General features: G+C 38.0%; 2 protein-coding genes across 3 annotated transcripts; one reads left to right on the top strand and one right to left on the bottom strand.

Annotated features, from left to right (window-relative positions):
- Positions 1-6,403: 6,403 nt before the first annotated feature.
- On the top strand, positions 6,404-7,812 carry LOC116210238 (transcription factor WER-like). The gene is made up of 3 exons (XM_031544090.1): positions 6,404-6,705; positions 6,892-7,021; positions 7,190-7,812. Exons 1-3 carry the CDS (start codon positions 6,558-6,560, stop codon positions 7,575-7,577), a joined length of 666 nt encoding a protein of 221 aa, XP_031399950.1. The 5' UTR covers positions 6,404-6,557; the 3' UTR covers positions 7,578-7,812.
- Positions 7,813-10,346: 2,534 nt separating this feature from the next.
- On the bottom strand, positions 10,347-13,154 carry LOC116210250 (ubiquitin-like protein ATG12). 2 transcript variants are annotated; one of them, XR_004157435.1, is made up of 6 exons: positions 12,967-13,154; positions 12,798-12,856; positions 12,182-12,250; positions 12,031-12,093; positions 11,203-11,315; positions 10,347-10,617 (listed from the first exon to the last, which is right to left on the bottom strand). XR_004157435.1 is itself a non-coding variant. In XM_031544103.1 (5 exons), exons 1-5 carry the CDS (start codon positions 12,998-13,000, stop codon positions 11,256-11,258), a joined length of 285 nt encoding a protein of 94 aa, XP_031399963.1. In that variant the 5' UTR covers positions 13,001-13,154; the 3' UTR covers positions 10,873-11,255. The 2 variants fall into 2 exon arrangements, 1 of the variants encoding a protein (XP_031399963.1); XM_031544103.1 differs by lacking the exon at positions 10,347-10,617 and having other exon boundaries at positions 10,873-11,315.
- Positions 13,155-16,172: the final 3,018 nt, after the last annotated feature.

Below are 16,172 nucleotides of genomic sequence, written 5' to 3'. Positions count from 1 at the left end.
AAGATGGTTGGAGGACGATTGAAGGCTGAGGAGTAGCCAAACTAGGCTGAGGAAGAAGAACAGAGGAAGCCCGATCTAAGGCTTTGATACCATAAAGAGATTCAGAGTATTTGGGAGAAACCCAACCAACTGTTCATAGGTTGTATGCTTATATTAATACTATAATTGTGCACAAAAATCATAGATACAAGTATGGAAAGTGTATCAAATTGGTTATACACAATTAATGATTTTTATCTATGGTTATCTTTCTCTATTAGGGAAAATGGAGAGCCACAAATCTCGAGTAGCTTTACAGTATCTAAGCTCATGCATATTGTCTCGTCCTCTGCGAGGCATCGAGGGCAAAGCTTGATAGAGCAAGGTGTAGCCGAGCTCGAAAGCTATTAGTGGCTAGTCGATCATGGCTAGCCAATCAAATGAAGTAGTGGACCCTTTAGGGGGCCTTCCATTGCCATATGAGCTTCCAAAGAAAGGATGGATCATTCCAATAGTCTAGAGCGAGCAGACAATAGGCAGTCTTGACCGAGAACCTGCCAGAAGATTCCAGCCTCCAATAAAGCTGGTTAGCGATGTAAAGGGTAATGCGATGATCAATATGGTGACTGGATAGCATCTAGTCCCAATTGACCATTCGGGCCCACAAAATTAGCAATCGACTCCTTAATAAGATCATCAGAGACATACTTAATTGCGAGATTTACAAGTGTATCACTATTCCAGATCCATGAATCCTCCCAAAACCGAGTCTTGTTTCCATTCCCCAATGACCAAGCTGCACCATGAGAGACCTCTTCCATGCTTTGACCAAGCTTTTCCATGGCCAAGAGTCACAAGAAATGGAACGGAGTTGAACGCCATTGCGGACTCGATTTGAATACTTCCCTATCAAAACACGGACCCAAAGATTGCCTTGGCGAGTTAATAGCCCTCAACCCCGCTTGGCAGGCAAGGTGTCATTAAATTTGTCCATTCTACGGAGCCCTAGCCTGCCACGACACGTGAGCTTAGTGACAATGTCCCAACTGACAGTATGAAGCTTCATGCGGTCCTGTGAATGCCTCCAGATGAAATCCCGGCAAAGGTGATCAATCTTTGAGTATACTTCCCTTAACTTAAGGACTTGCATTGAGAAGGTAGGAATAGCTTGGAGGACCGACCTTGCAAGAGTTACACATCCGATCATCGATAAAGAAGTAGCTACGCACACAACCACTCAAACGAGCTTGAACCCTATTGATCACTTGAAGGGGGTGCTCACGTCCCACTCTTCCTTGCGCCAGAGGGATCCCGAGATACTTGCCTAGGGACTCAGTAGCTACAAAGGACGACTCACGCGGAATGGAGTCCCAAACTTCCAGCGGAACATTGAGGGAAAAAAAAATTCCAAGTTTTTGCCACATTGACTTTCTGGCTCGAGGCTGCCGCAAAATGATCAAGAATGCTTCAAATTACAAACATTTGGTGAGTGGAAGTGTCCACAAATAATAATAAATCGTCTACAAACATAAGGTGTGAGATTGGAGGACTAGATCTCCCTACCCCGATGGGAACCTCCCGACCAGCTTTCACCGCCTCATTACTAAGGTGTGAGAGCCTTCCTATGCAAAGAACAAAAATGTTGTAAAATACCCACTTGGGCCTACACGGACTTGAGCCCATCTGCGACCCAAAAGTTTAAGCTGATAGGTTACTGGACCCAAGCCTCATATAAGCTTGTGGTTTCTTTCTCAATTTTTCGATGTGGAACAACATATCTCAACACCCGCCCTCACGTGGCAACGTGTGGTCCAACACGTGTCACGTGCCTTAAACACCCGCCCTTAACAACTGACCCGAGCCGGGCATCCTCTTCCGTGCTCGGGCAAGGGGGGACAAATACCAAACTAGCCTCGAGCTCCACACTCGGGCCTAACTAGAGGTGCACCTTTAGCTACCTCGGAACTGGACCGGACCACTCTTGGGCCTGATTAACATGAGGCGCACTCTTGGCTACCTCGAAATCGAATCTAGCGTGGTGTGAGCCCCCATGAGCGCGCGGAAGCATAACCCGCTCTGATATCATGTAAAATACCCACTTGGGCCTACACGGACTTGAGCCCATCTGCGACCAAAAAGCTTAAACTGATAGGTTACTGGACCCAAGCCTCATATAAGCTTGTGGTTTCTTTCTCAATTTTTCGATGTGGGACAACATATCTCAACAAATGTAGGGAGAAAGAGGGCATCCCTACCTAATACTTCGCTTCATCTCAAAAGGCTCAGTGAGACCCCGGTTCCAAAGAACTTGAACAACAGGGTAGTGATGCACTCCATGATGACGTGCCTAAGTCTAGGATGAATCCCAACAAACTCTAAACTCTCCAAAATAAAACTCTAGCTTAAGCGATCAAAGGCTTTTTCAAGGTCCACCTTGATCGAACTATCACTTCCCCTTCCAGAGTCGTCTCATGGGGTAGATCAATTCCCGTGCTATGAGGATGTTGTCCTGAATGTGGCGACCACACACAAATCTAGTCTGGTTGGGTGGCACAAGCTCTGCCATGATCTTGCGAAGCCATGTGGCGATGAGCTTGGTGATCAACTTATATGATACGCTGCGGAGACTACTGAACCTGAACTTATAAAAGGACTCTGAATTCTCCTTTTCTTGCCATATCTGATATTTTCTCGTAAACAAGTTTCGACTAATAGTGGAGATCCAACAAGACAAGGAAATTCCAAAATCACAGGTATCGAAAGAGAATCGCGTATGCAAATTGGGGATTTTTTTTTTGTTTTAAATAGGTTAATGCAAATTTGGGAATAATTGTCCCATGAGCGGGTTCTCGATTTCTGTGTTCACTGTGGCACAGCTTAATTTAATCTCCCTGCTCTCTTTTTTACCTAACCCTTATTTTAAAGCATAATTCAGACTTAAATTTCTCCCACTTCTCCGTTAACAGTTTCTACTTGTTTCCTTTGGTCAAAGATTAAGCCATGTTTTATTCAAAAATAATTCAGCAAAATGGTACGATTATCATATATTTTTTATTTTGCAAACGCGGGCCCTGAAACAAATGTTCCGAACGTGAATAAGACCAAAAACTCAGCATTAATCGATGACGACAACTTTTACATAAATTAATTCTTTACACTAATTAAGAATAGAAATATATACCGTAGCGTTTGGTAGCAAAATTAAGTTTGATTTAATTTGATTTGAGGAGACGAAGATAAAAATAGTTAGGAAAAACATGTGAGAGAATTTGAAAAAGAAGATAAAAAAGTAATTATTGTATTTTTGAATTAATGAAAACGTGTTGAAATTGAAAAAATTATTAAATAATTGAAAGAATTTAGTATTAAAAAATTAATCATAATAATAGATAAGAAAAAACATGAGAGATAATTTAAAAAAAAGATAACAAATAATTATTGTAATTTTAAATTGATGAAAAAGTTAAGTAGAATTTATTTTTGTAAACAAGCAAACTTATCAGACAAGAATATATATGGTCATAACAACGTATTGGTGCAAGTATGTAGAAAAAATAATAAGAAAGTTTTTCATGAGCATACAAATTTAGGGGGCGACATTATATCAAGGGCTCGTATTATAAGTCCAATTGAGATTCATATGATATTTGTTTCTGTATCTTGCCGTAATTAAAGCTGATCGTATGTCCTTGAGAGTTTATAAAAATAATTCGGTTTAGCTTGGGGATTTCCACCTATGACAATTTACATGAAAAATTAGTAAAAAAAAGAAAAAATAGAGAGAGTGGAGAAGTAACCTGATTTATTTATCTCAATCATGAGATGTATTGCAAATTGGCAAATCAAATTTTTATATGAGTGGTCATATCTATCATGTAGTGACTTGAAATTCATGAGAAGCATATTTTTTTTTTTGATGAATAAAATGTTTCATTAATGAAAAGAGTCGAGTATAGAGGTCGAGGGCCTAAGGATAGGATACCCTTGAAAAATGCAAAGCGAATAAAAATTTGACGATAAGTCATATTGGCCAAAGTCGTGAGTAAGAGTATTATCCCATTTTAGTATTCAAGAACATAGCCAGTTAGAAAAAAAATTAAGAACCAAAATAATATTCGATATTATGTTTTTAATCTCCCAAAGGGAGCTACAAGGGTGCAAATTGGCATTCACTAATTGCAGGGTATCACATTTTAGCCAAATCTTGCTCAATCCTCATTCATCATAAGCATATAGTAATTAAATTTAGGCTAATGGCTGCCTAGGAATTATTCTCAATAAATACACCGAGAATAGAAAATATGTGCCCCTATATATAGTGCTTTTGAAGGCAATAGGCCTAATGATTTATCAAACATTGATCCGATCAATTCCTTTACAGCCATATGATGTGACGACCCTTTTCCCATTTGTCATCTTGCGCTTTATCCTTTCCAACTAAAAGTAATAGGGGCTCATGCGCATCCATGAACCAAAAATTTGAAAACAAATAAAGTAATAAATAAAAATGAATAATTCACCAATGGGACCCAAATTCCTCCTTTAATTTTAGAAAAAATAATCAATTTGGTCATCAAAAGATCATATTACCATCAATTTGATTTTTCAAAGATTTTTTACCCTTAATATGGTCCTTTAATAATCGTATTGCCATCAACTTAATCATTCAAAGATTTTTACCATCAATATGGTCCTTCAAAGATCATATTATCATCAATATGACCAATTCATTGATATTTGAGAAAATAAAGAAAATATTCGCTTGAAATTTTATTCAACAAAAAACTATTGTTTTTAGCCCTAGGACTTACAACGCTTAAATTGACTTCAACGAAATTACAACGAAGGAAATAAACTATTCTGTAAAATAAACTATTCTCTAAAAATTACAAAAACGCCCAAATAACATAAAATTACTCGTTTTCTGTCGCCTCAAATACTAACAGTGTTTTTAACAGATGATTAATTTGATGGACAAAATGATATTTGAAATACCATATTGATGGGAAAAATCTTTGAATGACCAAATTGATGGCAATAAAATCTTTGAAGGATCATATTGATGGCAAAAATTTTTGAAGGACCAAATTGATGACAATATGATTTTTGAAGGACCATATTGATAGTTTTATCTTAATTTTAGCCCTTTTAGCAGCCTTTTTAGCTACGATAGAATATTTGCATGTATTTAGGAGGATTCAGGCTTTTATAGAGCCTCTCATTGCTCAATCATGTATAGGCCGTGGGGGAAATCCCTTTTTTATCTGAGCTCACTGCCAAAGTACCCTCTCATATGTACATCCCACATATATACACACTTCCATATGCAGTGTCATGTGTATGACACATCCACTATGCACACAAGAATCAAAGATGAAGCCCCAAATCTAGATCGGGAGGTGGGTGAAATCTATCTGGCAGATCGATGAAATAGGGATGTCGCTGATCACACTGTTTATCTTGTTTGAATCTTCACGTCCTTGATCTTACTTACAACTCTTGGAAGCACCTTTAAGAATAGAACTAGTTGTTCTCATATCCAATTTAAAAGGTCGAGTTAACATTCACTCAAAAAAAACAAAAAGATCAAGTTAACTATTAGGTGATGGAATCCAAACTCCATATATATACCCTTTGGATTTTTTTTTTAAGAAAGGAGGCATAAAGCCCAGAGTACAACATTAAAGAAATCTATGATGAGCATAAGCAGGGAAAGGAAGCCTCAACATCTCCAAGAATTCAGCAGGAAAAAAAAAAAAAAAGATCTCCAAGAATAGCAGCCAAGTGGGAAGAAGAGGGATTGGTTCGCAAGCCAATCCATGCACGAGTTGCCTTCACGATAGGTGTGCTTGACATAGACTGCCCATTTCCTCCCTAGGAGTTCCTTGATAGATTTGACCAGTGACGCTACCTGAGGGGAGCCGGGGGAAGTGCCCGTGATTCCCATGGAATTTTTATTAATTGGCTGGTGTGAGGTTACCCTTTATATAAGACTCTGGATCAATAAGCTCAAAGAGCACGTGCATTAAATCTTACAACATTTCTTGAATAAACACGAAATGTGCTGCAATCTGCGGACAATATTTTATATTTGCGGACTTTATTTATTGTGTAGGAGTTCGGAGCTCAATACAATCACCCTCATGGCCAGGCCAAGCTAACGCTTGACCAAGAATAAGTTTAGTTTATAGTCGAGGCAACCCGTACTTTCATCCAAGAAAAAAAAAAACTTGAATCTAAGGGGAAGGAATGTTCAAATATATATATGTGCGTATTTTCTTTTTCCAATATATAAAGGGAAATAGATAATTGTGTTAGTTGAGGTTCTCTCTCTTTCTTATTCCACCAAGAAGGGTAGATGACACAGTGGACTCATTATCACGCATTCATATACTTCCCTTCATCTCATGCCATAGAATAGTTTAAGACAACTCTCTAGTCTCTCTCTCTCTTTCTCTCTCTTCTCCGGGTACTCTTGAAGAGAATATCGAGCTATATATATATATATATATATATATATATATACACACGTACATCTAATATAGTAATCAAGCATCAAGAGTAAAGTGGTCAGGTCAATGGAGACTATAAACAACAAGGAAACCAATCCTAGGGTTTCCAAGGAGTTCAGCAAAGGAGCTTGGACAGCCGAAGAAGACCGGAAACTCGCTGAGGTTATCGCAGTTCATGGCCCAAAGAGGTGGAAGACTGTTGCCGCAAAAGCAGGTAACTATATATATTAATCCTCGATCTTCTTAATTGGTTCTCCTTGCATTAATCACGTCGATGGCATCCTTCCGTGTAGACTAGCTAGCATCATGAGCATGCTTACTCTATGATGATCTAAATCGGTATTTAAAACCGAGAGAGAGAGCTCAAACATAGTGAGCTGAGATGTCTGCTTTCTTGCAGGGTTCAATCGTTGCGGGAAGAGCTGCCGATTGAGGTGGCTGAATTATCTGAGACCCAATATCAAGAGAGGCAACATAACGGACCAAGAAGAAGACTTGATCCTAAGGCTTCATAAACTACTCGGAAACAGGTTAATTACCGGTCTACCACACCCGAAAAACCGACTAAGCGAAGGCAGAAAACAGATTAAAAAAAGATATGCCGAAATCGGACACACCTCGGTTATTTTGCCTACTTAATGGAGTAAATGTGTAGATTCGCACATATATCTGACTGTGAATGCCTTGGTTCTGTTTAGGTGGTCGCTGATTGCAGGAAGGCTACCTGGTCGAACAGATAATGAGATAAAGAACTATTGGAATTCTCATTTGAGCAAGAAAATAAACCCGAAGCAGAAACCAGGTCCAGCCCCTAGGAAGGGGACCTCTATAGTCGAAAAAGCACCGCAGTTAGCAGACAGTAATAAAGCGAACATGTACCATATACAAGCGATAAAAGACCGGAGCACGGCTACTGATGGCACTACGACCTCCGAGGGAGAACACTCCTCATCGAAACAGTCCACCCCATCGTTCGATATCAACGGCGCGGATGACGATTTCTTCGACTTCTCCAATGAGAGTCCACTGAATTTGGAGTGGGTCAGCAGGTTCCTTGAATTTGATTCACGCCATCATCAATCGTGAGAAAAGCTTCAGCATTTGTGCTGTGCCCCCCATAGAGTGAACTATAAATGATGCGGTGCGGAGGGCTCTTGTTGGGAAGGAGTAGTGTGTCAATAGTTAAAAGAAAAATCGAACTAATATGTAATTACTTGTATGGCTCGAAACATTGTCGAATAATATGTGTGCGCTCTGCGTGAGAGTTGAGATATTAACCTCTTCGATATCAATCGTAGTCGACTTTGTTTATCTTCATGTACATACGCAGTGGGCATGTCAACACCTAAAGTAAACTCGGAACCTATGATAGGAACATGTTTGACCCATTTGGGTAGTGCGTGTGCTGCTTCAATGGAGGAAGAAAATCCAAACACAATTAATTCTAAGCTACTGCCAATTGCCCATTAATATTGAATATAGAAAATACCGGAATCGGACCCGCACTTGTGCAATTGGAGTACGTAAATGTCCTACGTGCGACGGTCGAGTTTAAGTTTAATAACTGCGAATAGGAGTTGGCTAATGATGAAGGATTAATGGAAAGCAAACACTCCATAAAATGCAATTTAACAGTGAAAGGAAAAGGGTAAGGACGAAGAGTGTCATGTTCTTGTCAATACTTCAGATATTTGGCATTTAGTAACTTATTTGTAGTAACATTGGGATGAACTTATTGCAACGCAAAAGGCAATTGAAAAGAAGGGAATGGTAAAAGTAAAGAAGAGACCCGTACCCATTATATACAGGCACTGTTTTTCATTTCTAACTCGATTCTCTTTTTGCAGCATATGAATCAACAGTACGATCAAACAATTTGTCAGTGGGAAACAACTCGTCAAGTAATTACCTGAAATGACTTTAAATTGTTTATAGGAAAAAGTATAAAAATTCCAATTGTGATATATGAGCTCGAGGTTTTCGACATCCTCTGTGAGTGTCGGCAACTTCGCTGGTGGGTCGGGATCACCGACTAGCAGCCCAATCCCCTTCCCCATTTTTTTTTCGAATTTTAGGACCAAATCGCAAAAAAATTGATGGTGTGTTTAGTTTTAAAGTTAAGTGGAGTTGAATTTTGATTTTGATTGGGTAGTAATAATTGTGTTGTTGAATTATGAAAAAAAATATAAAAAAGTAATTAATAATTAAAAAAAGTAATGATTATCTTTTTAAATTGTGAAAAAGTAATTGATAGTTAAGATAATTTAATATTAAAAATTGAATTGAATTGTTAAAAAATTGAAGAAAAAAGTAATAATTGTACTGTTAATTTTTATTGTATAGTGAGTAGAGTTAAAATTTTAAAAATATGATTGCAAAATCAAACTGAGCGTGAAAGTTTGAGAGTAATAATGATAAAAGAAAAATTTTTAAGACCAAAAGTGACGAAAAAAATTAACGGTGATGTGTCTTACGAAATGAATCACAAGATGTTATTTGTCGTTAGAAAAATTACAGGTTCCAATTTAACTCAAACTCAAACAAAAAGAGGGGGTTTTTGCACTTTCCCTTGTTTTTATCATTACTATAATGGATATTAACGTTTTGCCAAAAAGAGGGCAAGTTTGATTTCGCCCTTGGTTCTGGTCCTCGTAATCAATTCGTCAAGTAGACTTGTAAACCCACACGTGATAACTGAAGTCCCTGCCAATTTTCCTAAAGTGCAATAATACGACATCCACTTCTTTTTTCCATTGCCGCCGCTACTTTTGCCACTTTGTGAAACCAGTCCTATCGGAAATAATGGCGGTAATAAATATTTGGAAGAGCTAATTGCACTTATGCCCTTATAAACAGGATGATGACTTTAGGGGCTAATCGTCAAGTAAAAAAAGTTGCAATTTGGCACAAAGTGTAGGGGCAAAATTTTCAGTTGCCCCAATGAGAGGTCCTCATATACAAATTCTACATTCTTGCCATCTTTTCGGTGCGTATATTGACATCCGGAAGTATAACGAATCCCAAGTAATTTTGTTTGAATAAAGTTGTTCCATTGAAGAGTAAAACTCTTGTAATAATTTTTTTTTTCCATCTACAAGACTTGAACTCGAAACCTTACTTGAGGATTTTTGCCGTTTCCATTTGTTTTAAAGCAAAAATATGACAATGGACCACCAGCTTTAGTTAATACAATTATTATCGGGAGCGGTTGATTTCGATTTTAAAGGCTCTATGTTTTGACTTGCTGATTTCATAGCCTGCAGCTCATAATGCTGATGCGTACAATGCTACTCGAAGTTCATATTACCTTCTCGAGGATCATCATTTTAAGACAAGAAGATTCCTTTGGACATCGGTGTACGCTCCTCAGATGTCCAAAGGAATCGATCGGTTTCCAGCATCTTGTCGTCTTAAAATGAACAGTTGTTGACAACACCACAACGTCATCCATCGAAAACCAGTTAGGATTCAAGAGATTAATCCTCGGGGTCATTTTTGTTGAGGCCCCATCTTTTTCCTTGGAGCTCATACACCGTGTTGTTGATCTCCTCCACATAAGCAGAGAATGAACGAGGTGCCATTTTCCAAAACGCGTTTCCGAATAATCCAAACACCCGGCAGGTAGTGAGTCGACTTCCTTTTTCCCCCTCCATTTTTCGTATTCGTTTTTCACCAATCCCACCAAGAATGGCAAAGCAAGCTAATCCTCATGGCTTTCAGCTACTTAGAGAAGATGCCATGAATACGATTGAGCAATAACCTCATACAGCCTCTCTCCCATGTCAGGTAATCAATAAATGGCAATAACTATGGGGAAGCCCGCCACACCACACCACAGCTCCCATCGCTATATGATTCCTATCAAATAACACCCTTTTCCACTTAACAATTGCTGGCCAAAGTTTAGAGTAAAACAGTTGTCTTACCATCACCAACCCCAACCTACTTCAGTCAATTTCATTCAATTGCCCAAACAACAATATGCACATATAAAATTCTTCGTTTCTCTGACCTGAGTGGGAGAATTGAATTCATCGATCTACCTAAAAGGACATTCTTGCCAGAAATGGACGGGACATGATTTCCTCTATCCACTTCTGGAGTCCCAAACTTCTCATCTGCTTGGCTGCAAGGACACAATGGTACATTCATGATAATGGTTCTTTAATTTGGGCTTTAAATGTCATCCAACTAACGTACATGAATGCCCAGAGATCAGGGGAAGACATAAGAGAGAGAGAAAGGCGGATTGAGGGAGAGAGGTCTTTCAGGCGCCAGATCACAGTTGATCTCCAACTACCGGATAATTGTGATGCTTGTACGTAAAATTTCTTAAAGGGGAGGGGTTGTTTTTGGACAAATAAGGAGTTTTCACATGCAATGTAAATTGTAAACGTAGTTTCTTTAATCCTATTACATCAAAATAATGAGAGAGTGATCATATGGATGATATCGCCTTCCAATTGCTCGAGCATATACAATGAAAATATCAAAACAAAGTTTTCTCACAACATAGCAAGAGCAACAAATGTAGCCTTAAATTTCCAGATTGTGATAAAACATTGATGATGTGAAATAACATTCATACCTAAGATTTTGCACATGGGTCTTATCAGTCAAGATCATAGACGGTCGAGGTCGAATCAGCATGTGAATCTAAGAAATATGATGCAATGATAGGTAAGTGATGTAACCCATCACTGGTTATTACCTGTATGACGCATCATCATATTCACAGGCAGTTTGCGAATATGTTGCTGATAATCAACCCCATGCCATCGAACATGCATAATTGACAATGAGCTTACCATCAAAACCGAAATTCTGAAAGAAGCAGGTTAACATTGTTAACAGCTGGAGAAAGAGAAATACAAGTGACCGGCAGTTAAAAGGCTGACATATTTTTAAATTTTGATCTTGTTTGAAGAGCCAGAGAAAGAGAATAGGTCAAAACCATGGATAAATCAGGTATGTCTTTATTTCATTAAGCCTCTCAAAGCCTACAGTCTGAAACATCTTGTACTACTTCGATTGATTGCAAAGAGGCAGAGAATAACTCAGTAGTGTAAGAAACAAAATTCCTTCTGTGCCAAACAGAGGATAAAACTTCCAAGAACTTCCATGCAGAGCAGAAAGAAACAAAGAGGTTAAAACCAAATGAGCATCTACAGTAAAATTCGCAACAAATATATGAAACAACTGTATTGGCACATATATGCCATGTGTAGGCACAACATATGCAAGGAAAATGAAAATCAAAAGAGCAACGATGACTTGCATTTACCTCATCTTTCCCGTAAAAAGGGAAAATGCCAAAGAAAATAAACATCCTCCGAGGAATCAATTATCCTAAGAACGACAATTTTCTTTGTCACTCAACTCTTTAGTTCTTCAATAATAGTTAAGATTACCAATTTTGCAAACATTGCTGTGGGTAAACTAAAAGCACTTCACAACTGCAATTTCATATTTACCTTAAAACACATATATAAAGGGTATAAGAAGGGGGGTAGATATCATCTGCACAATGAAGACTTACATTATACAAATCAATCACCAATTCATCCGGGTTGGGTGAAAATGCACTGTTGACATAAACAAACTGAAGGAGGAAAAAAGATGATATATCAGTGTTCCCGAGTATCATAAATAAAAATGTGCTGCTATAAGAACCATTATTAGCTATCTACCAATGTCTCACGGTGAAGCTGGCGACGCAGGAAGTCAATTACTTTAGCGAACTTGTCCGTTCCAAGTATCTGACATTGTCATTAACCCATAAGTGCTAACAAGCCAAGATCTAATTGAACATCCCACAATTTCAGACAGAAGACTGGGACTTTCCACGTAAAATAAATAAAAAAGCAATTAAACCATGATAAACTCATGTGCCCCACTATATTCTCCAAAATCAATTCCTCGCAAGTTGCTAACATGGATGAACTATGGCAACTAGGACCTTTACAAAAACTGAAGTGCATTTTTCTGTCGTGGAAATTCAGAACTCCAGCCATTAAGGAACATAAATCATGTCGAACAAGGGAGTATCACATGGATAGACATTTTGTCAGTACCGAAGCTCAAAAACCTGTCTTGAATCAAAGACCATCACGCATTTGCGTAATTGTAGCCTTTCTTTGCCACTAGGACAGAGGGCATGGCAAGCAAAGAATCTTTTTTTTGTTTTTTAATCATTTTTTCCTTTTTTCTTATTAGAATTCAATGTAATGTTCTCAGTAAGGGCTAACGTTCAACCGTAAGATTGTCCATTCCGAATCGAAATCTCCGGACGACGAAAGGCATTACCTTGAACTTGGCTTGCTTCAGAATCGGAGCATCGCCTGTGGCTCTCAAGTGAACAACAACTGAAGCATAATTACCAACAATTATTCAACAATTTGCTAATAAATGTCAGCAAGATGAATCAATCGGAAGTCTCGATCGGTTCCGATAAAATCGGCGCTCGGTGACTAACCTTTTCGAGCTGAACTCGGAGAATCAGTTGCCATTGCTTTCTCGAAATCGGAAATCCTCGCCACCTAAAGTACGAGAGAGCCAACCTAGATGGCCGATCCCACGACGGAGAAGCCGCCGGAGTCGGCAGAAGTGGGGGTTTCTGCGATCGGAATCGGTTCGCGTTGACTGTCTGATTGGAGTCCAAGGAACAGTAAATCTTCTAATTTGGACCTCGTTATATAGTTTTTTCCTTTTTCCCGCGACCATTCCAAAGCCCAATGGGCCCAGAGGATAAGCCCAAGGGCCCGAACGGCAACTTCGTATATATTAATCATCGAATTTTTGTGCTCTCGAAATCGGAAATTTAACATATATAGGATAATCAATAAAACGTATTCTTGATATGGTCGGTATCCACCACCTATTAGGTTAAATTTTCGGATTCAGAAAGGGTTAAAGTACTTATAAGCGCGGTGGAAATTTTAGAATCGCCAAAAATTGGCAAATTCTACCTCGTTTCGAGTCTTATGTGGCTTTAGAGAAATCATGGGTTGGTTTAGCATGGCTAATTGATGACGGTGTCTATGAGGCTGCTGTCCTAGACCTTGCCAAGCCACCCTAACCTTGTTTACTGCAAGGTATAGTCTCAACAAGGTCGGTATGATAGCTGGGCTGAGAGCCGAGTCTCGAACATTTTGGGGCCAAACAAAAGCTAGACATGACTGAGTTCGCGCCATATACATATTCACTTTTCTCATGTTGTGTTTTCCCTCTTTTCCATAAATAAAAAATACGTTTAACTTAGGAGTACATCTCAAATTATTCATTTTTCTATATTTGTTTAGAGGAATAACACAAGATCATGCATGTCCGTACTGCTTGCCTATCGCTATTAACTGCAAACGTCAACTGATGCAACCCCTTAATATCTTATCAGATGTTCCGCCAGGAGAGCCATTCATATACAAACATATACAAAATGGACCAATTGTATGGAGATGTAATGGCATGTGGTGGACATGACAAGCCATTTTTTTTCAACCTTAGATAAAGATAAAACTAGGTGTAACTCATCCCCGCGCGAAAATTTATATGTGGATATAGGTCGAATTTGTATTCAGAGTAACATGATATATTAATAAAACTAACCCTTTAACCTCACGCGTTGCGCGGTCATGTTTCAATTAACATTTTGTACACAAATTGATTCAACATTGCCAAACCTGGCAACAATTGGTAAGGCAACAATTGAAGAAATAACTATGTCAACCCTTTATAAGGCAAATCTGATTTGTTTTTTTCGGCATTTTATCACTTTTTGCTCTATGAAAATAATAGTTTATTATTCGTTGGTTTACATTCCTAATAATTCATCATGTTTACCATATTTGATTTATCAACTTACCAACATTTGTATACCATTGTACAGTGAAAATATTATAGTTCAATAGCTCAATTGCAATTTTGTGTCCACGTGATTAATCTAATTCACTAACATTAGACTATTTTGTTGTCTTATCGAAAAAAGAAAAGAAAAGAAAAGAGTAAGTAAATTCACACAATTAGTCCATGGCTAAAAACAATCTCTTAATTGCAGTGTTAATTCAAACTATACCGTCAGACATGAAAACTGAACGAACAAAAGAATGGGAAGAAAACGATCAAGAAAGGGTTCAATCAAAGTTGTTGGCGTGGCCGCTCTTCGGAAGGCCTTGTTTGGGAGGAGCATGTTGTGGATGTTCGGCACGACGCTGCCTTTTGCGATCCTCACCTCCCAGAGCAACCTGCTGAGCTCCTTGTCATTCCTCATTGCCAGCTGAATGAGCATCGGCATTATCCACGTCTTCTTGTTATCCCTTGCCGCTTTCCCCGCCAACTCCAGGACCTCGCAGCCAATGCCGCCACCTCCATCTCGATCCGAGAAGATAATCAAATCATCAATTTCGAATTGGAGTCCACGCAAATAGGTTGAAATTAAATTTTCAAAAGTGAAAAACGTCAATCCTTAACTCAGCAGTGAGAAACTCAAGGACGACGGCAAGATAGACAACAGACGCGGGTTCGCTCAGCGTACTTCCTGAGCTTCAGAGATCGGGCAATTTGGCCAATAGGGAACTGGAAGCCAGCCTTGCTACTGCTAGACCGCTCTTTTTGGCTGCGGTGGCTCCATTAAGGGCTTTTCCTCTTCCTGCCATCGTAGGGAGTGATAGGTTAGTGATTAATACAGCACCGATTAGTGGAGGGTTTGGTGATTATTTATGCATTTTAACAGCGTTAAATAGTGAGATTTGATGGAGATGATTTATATATAGTCAGGATAGGAGGAATGTTAGGGCCAATAAGCAGAGAATTTTAGAGAAGGGAAGATAGTGAAATATAAATTTATTGCAATGAATTCATTAGTTGCAGTTTTCTTATTTAGATGCATCTAAAAGGGCATTCGATGAGGAGGTTAGAAAATGCTAAAAAATCTGACGTGGCAACCTCCCATGAACTGAATGGGAGCCCCTCATCGTTTGAGTCTAAGGAGTCAACTTTAATATAATATAAATAGATAGAAAATGACATATTTAATTATTAAAATATGGCATATTTAATTATTAGAATATGGCATATTTAATTATTAGAATATGGCATATTTTTATTTTAAAAGAATTATATCTTTTTATCAAGCATGTTATACTTCAACTAGTATTATAGATGTATAGATGATAAAGATGATTGAATTGACATATATATGAACGAAAAAAATTATAGTCCACTAAATATAAATTAACATTTTTAAGACAATAAATCACATTTCATCAAGTAGCACATATAAAAGATATAGCATTCATATACAGTCATTTAAATGATATATTATCCATATGTACACTGCGAGAGAAATATAGGTGGATTAAGGCCGGAAAAAATGAAGAATCGTTATAAAAAAAAAGGTGGTACAAAACTTTTTTTTTAAACTTGTAAATGATAACTTTTTTTTAATACATGATCTATTACGCAAACAATTAAATTAGATGAAAAGTTTCTCATACTGCGAGATATCGTTTCCAGTTATAAAGTAAACTTTTTATATATTTAAAAATATAATCTTAAGTAATCAATAAGCACCAATGATAGTAAACTAAAAAGAGACAATTCTTTTAATATAATCCAACTGAAAAATGAGATGAAATTAATTTAACCTAACCAAAATAGATTTATAAAAAGACGTCTAATAAATTA

The sequence above is a fragment of the Punica granatum genome, chromosome 6 (genome assembly GCF_007655135.1).
Source record: "Punica granatum isolate Tunisia-2019 chromosome 6, ASM765513v2, whole genome shotgun sequence".
Lineage (NCBI taxonomy): Eukaryota > Viridiplantae > Streptophyta > Magnoliopsida > Myrtales > Lythraceae > Punica > Punica granatum.
This window is presented reverse-complemented; position numbering and strand designations above follow the sequence as displayed.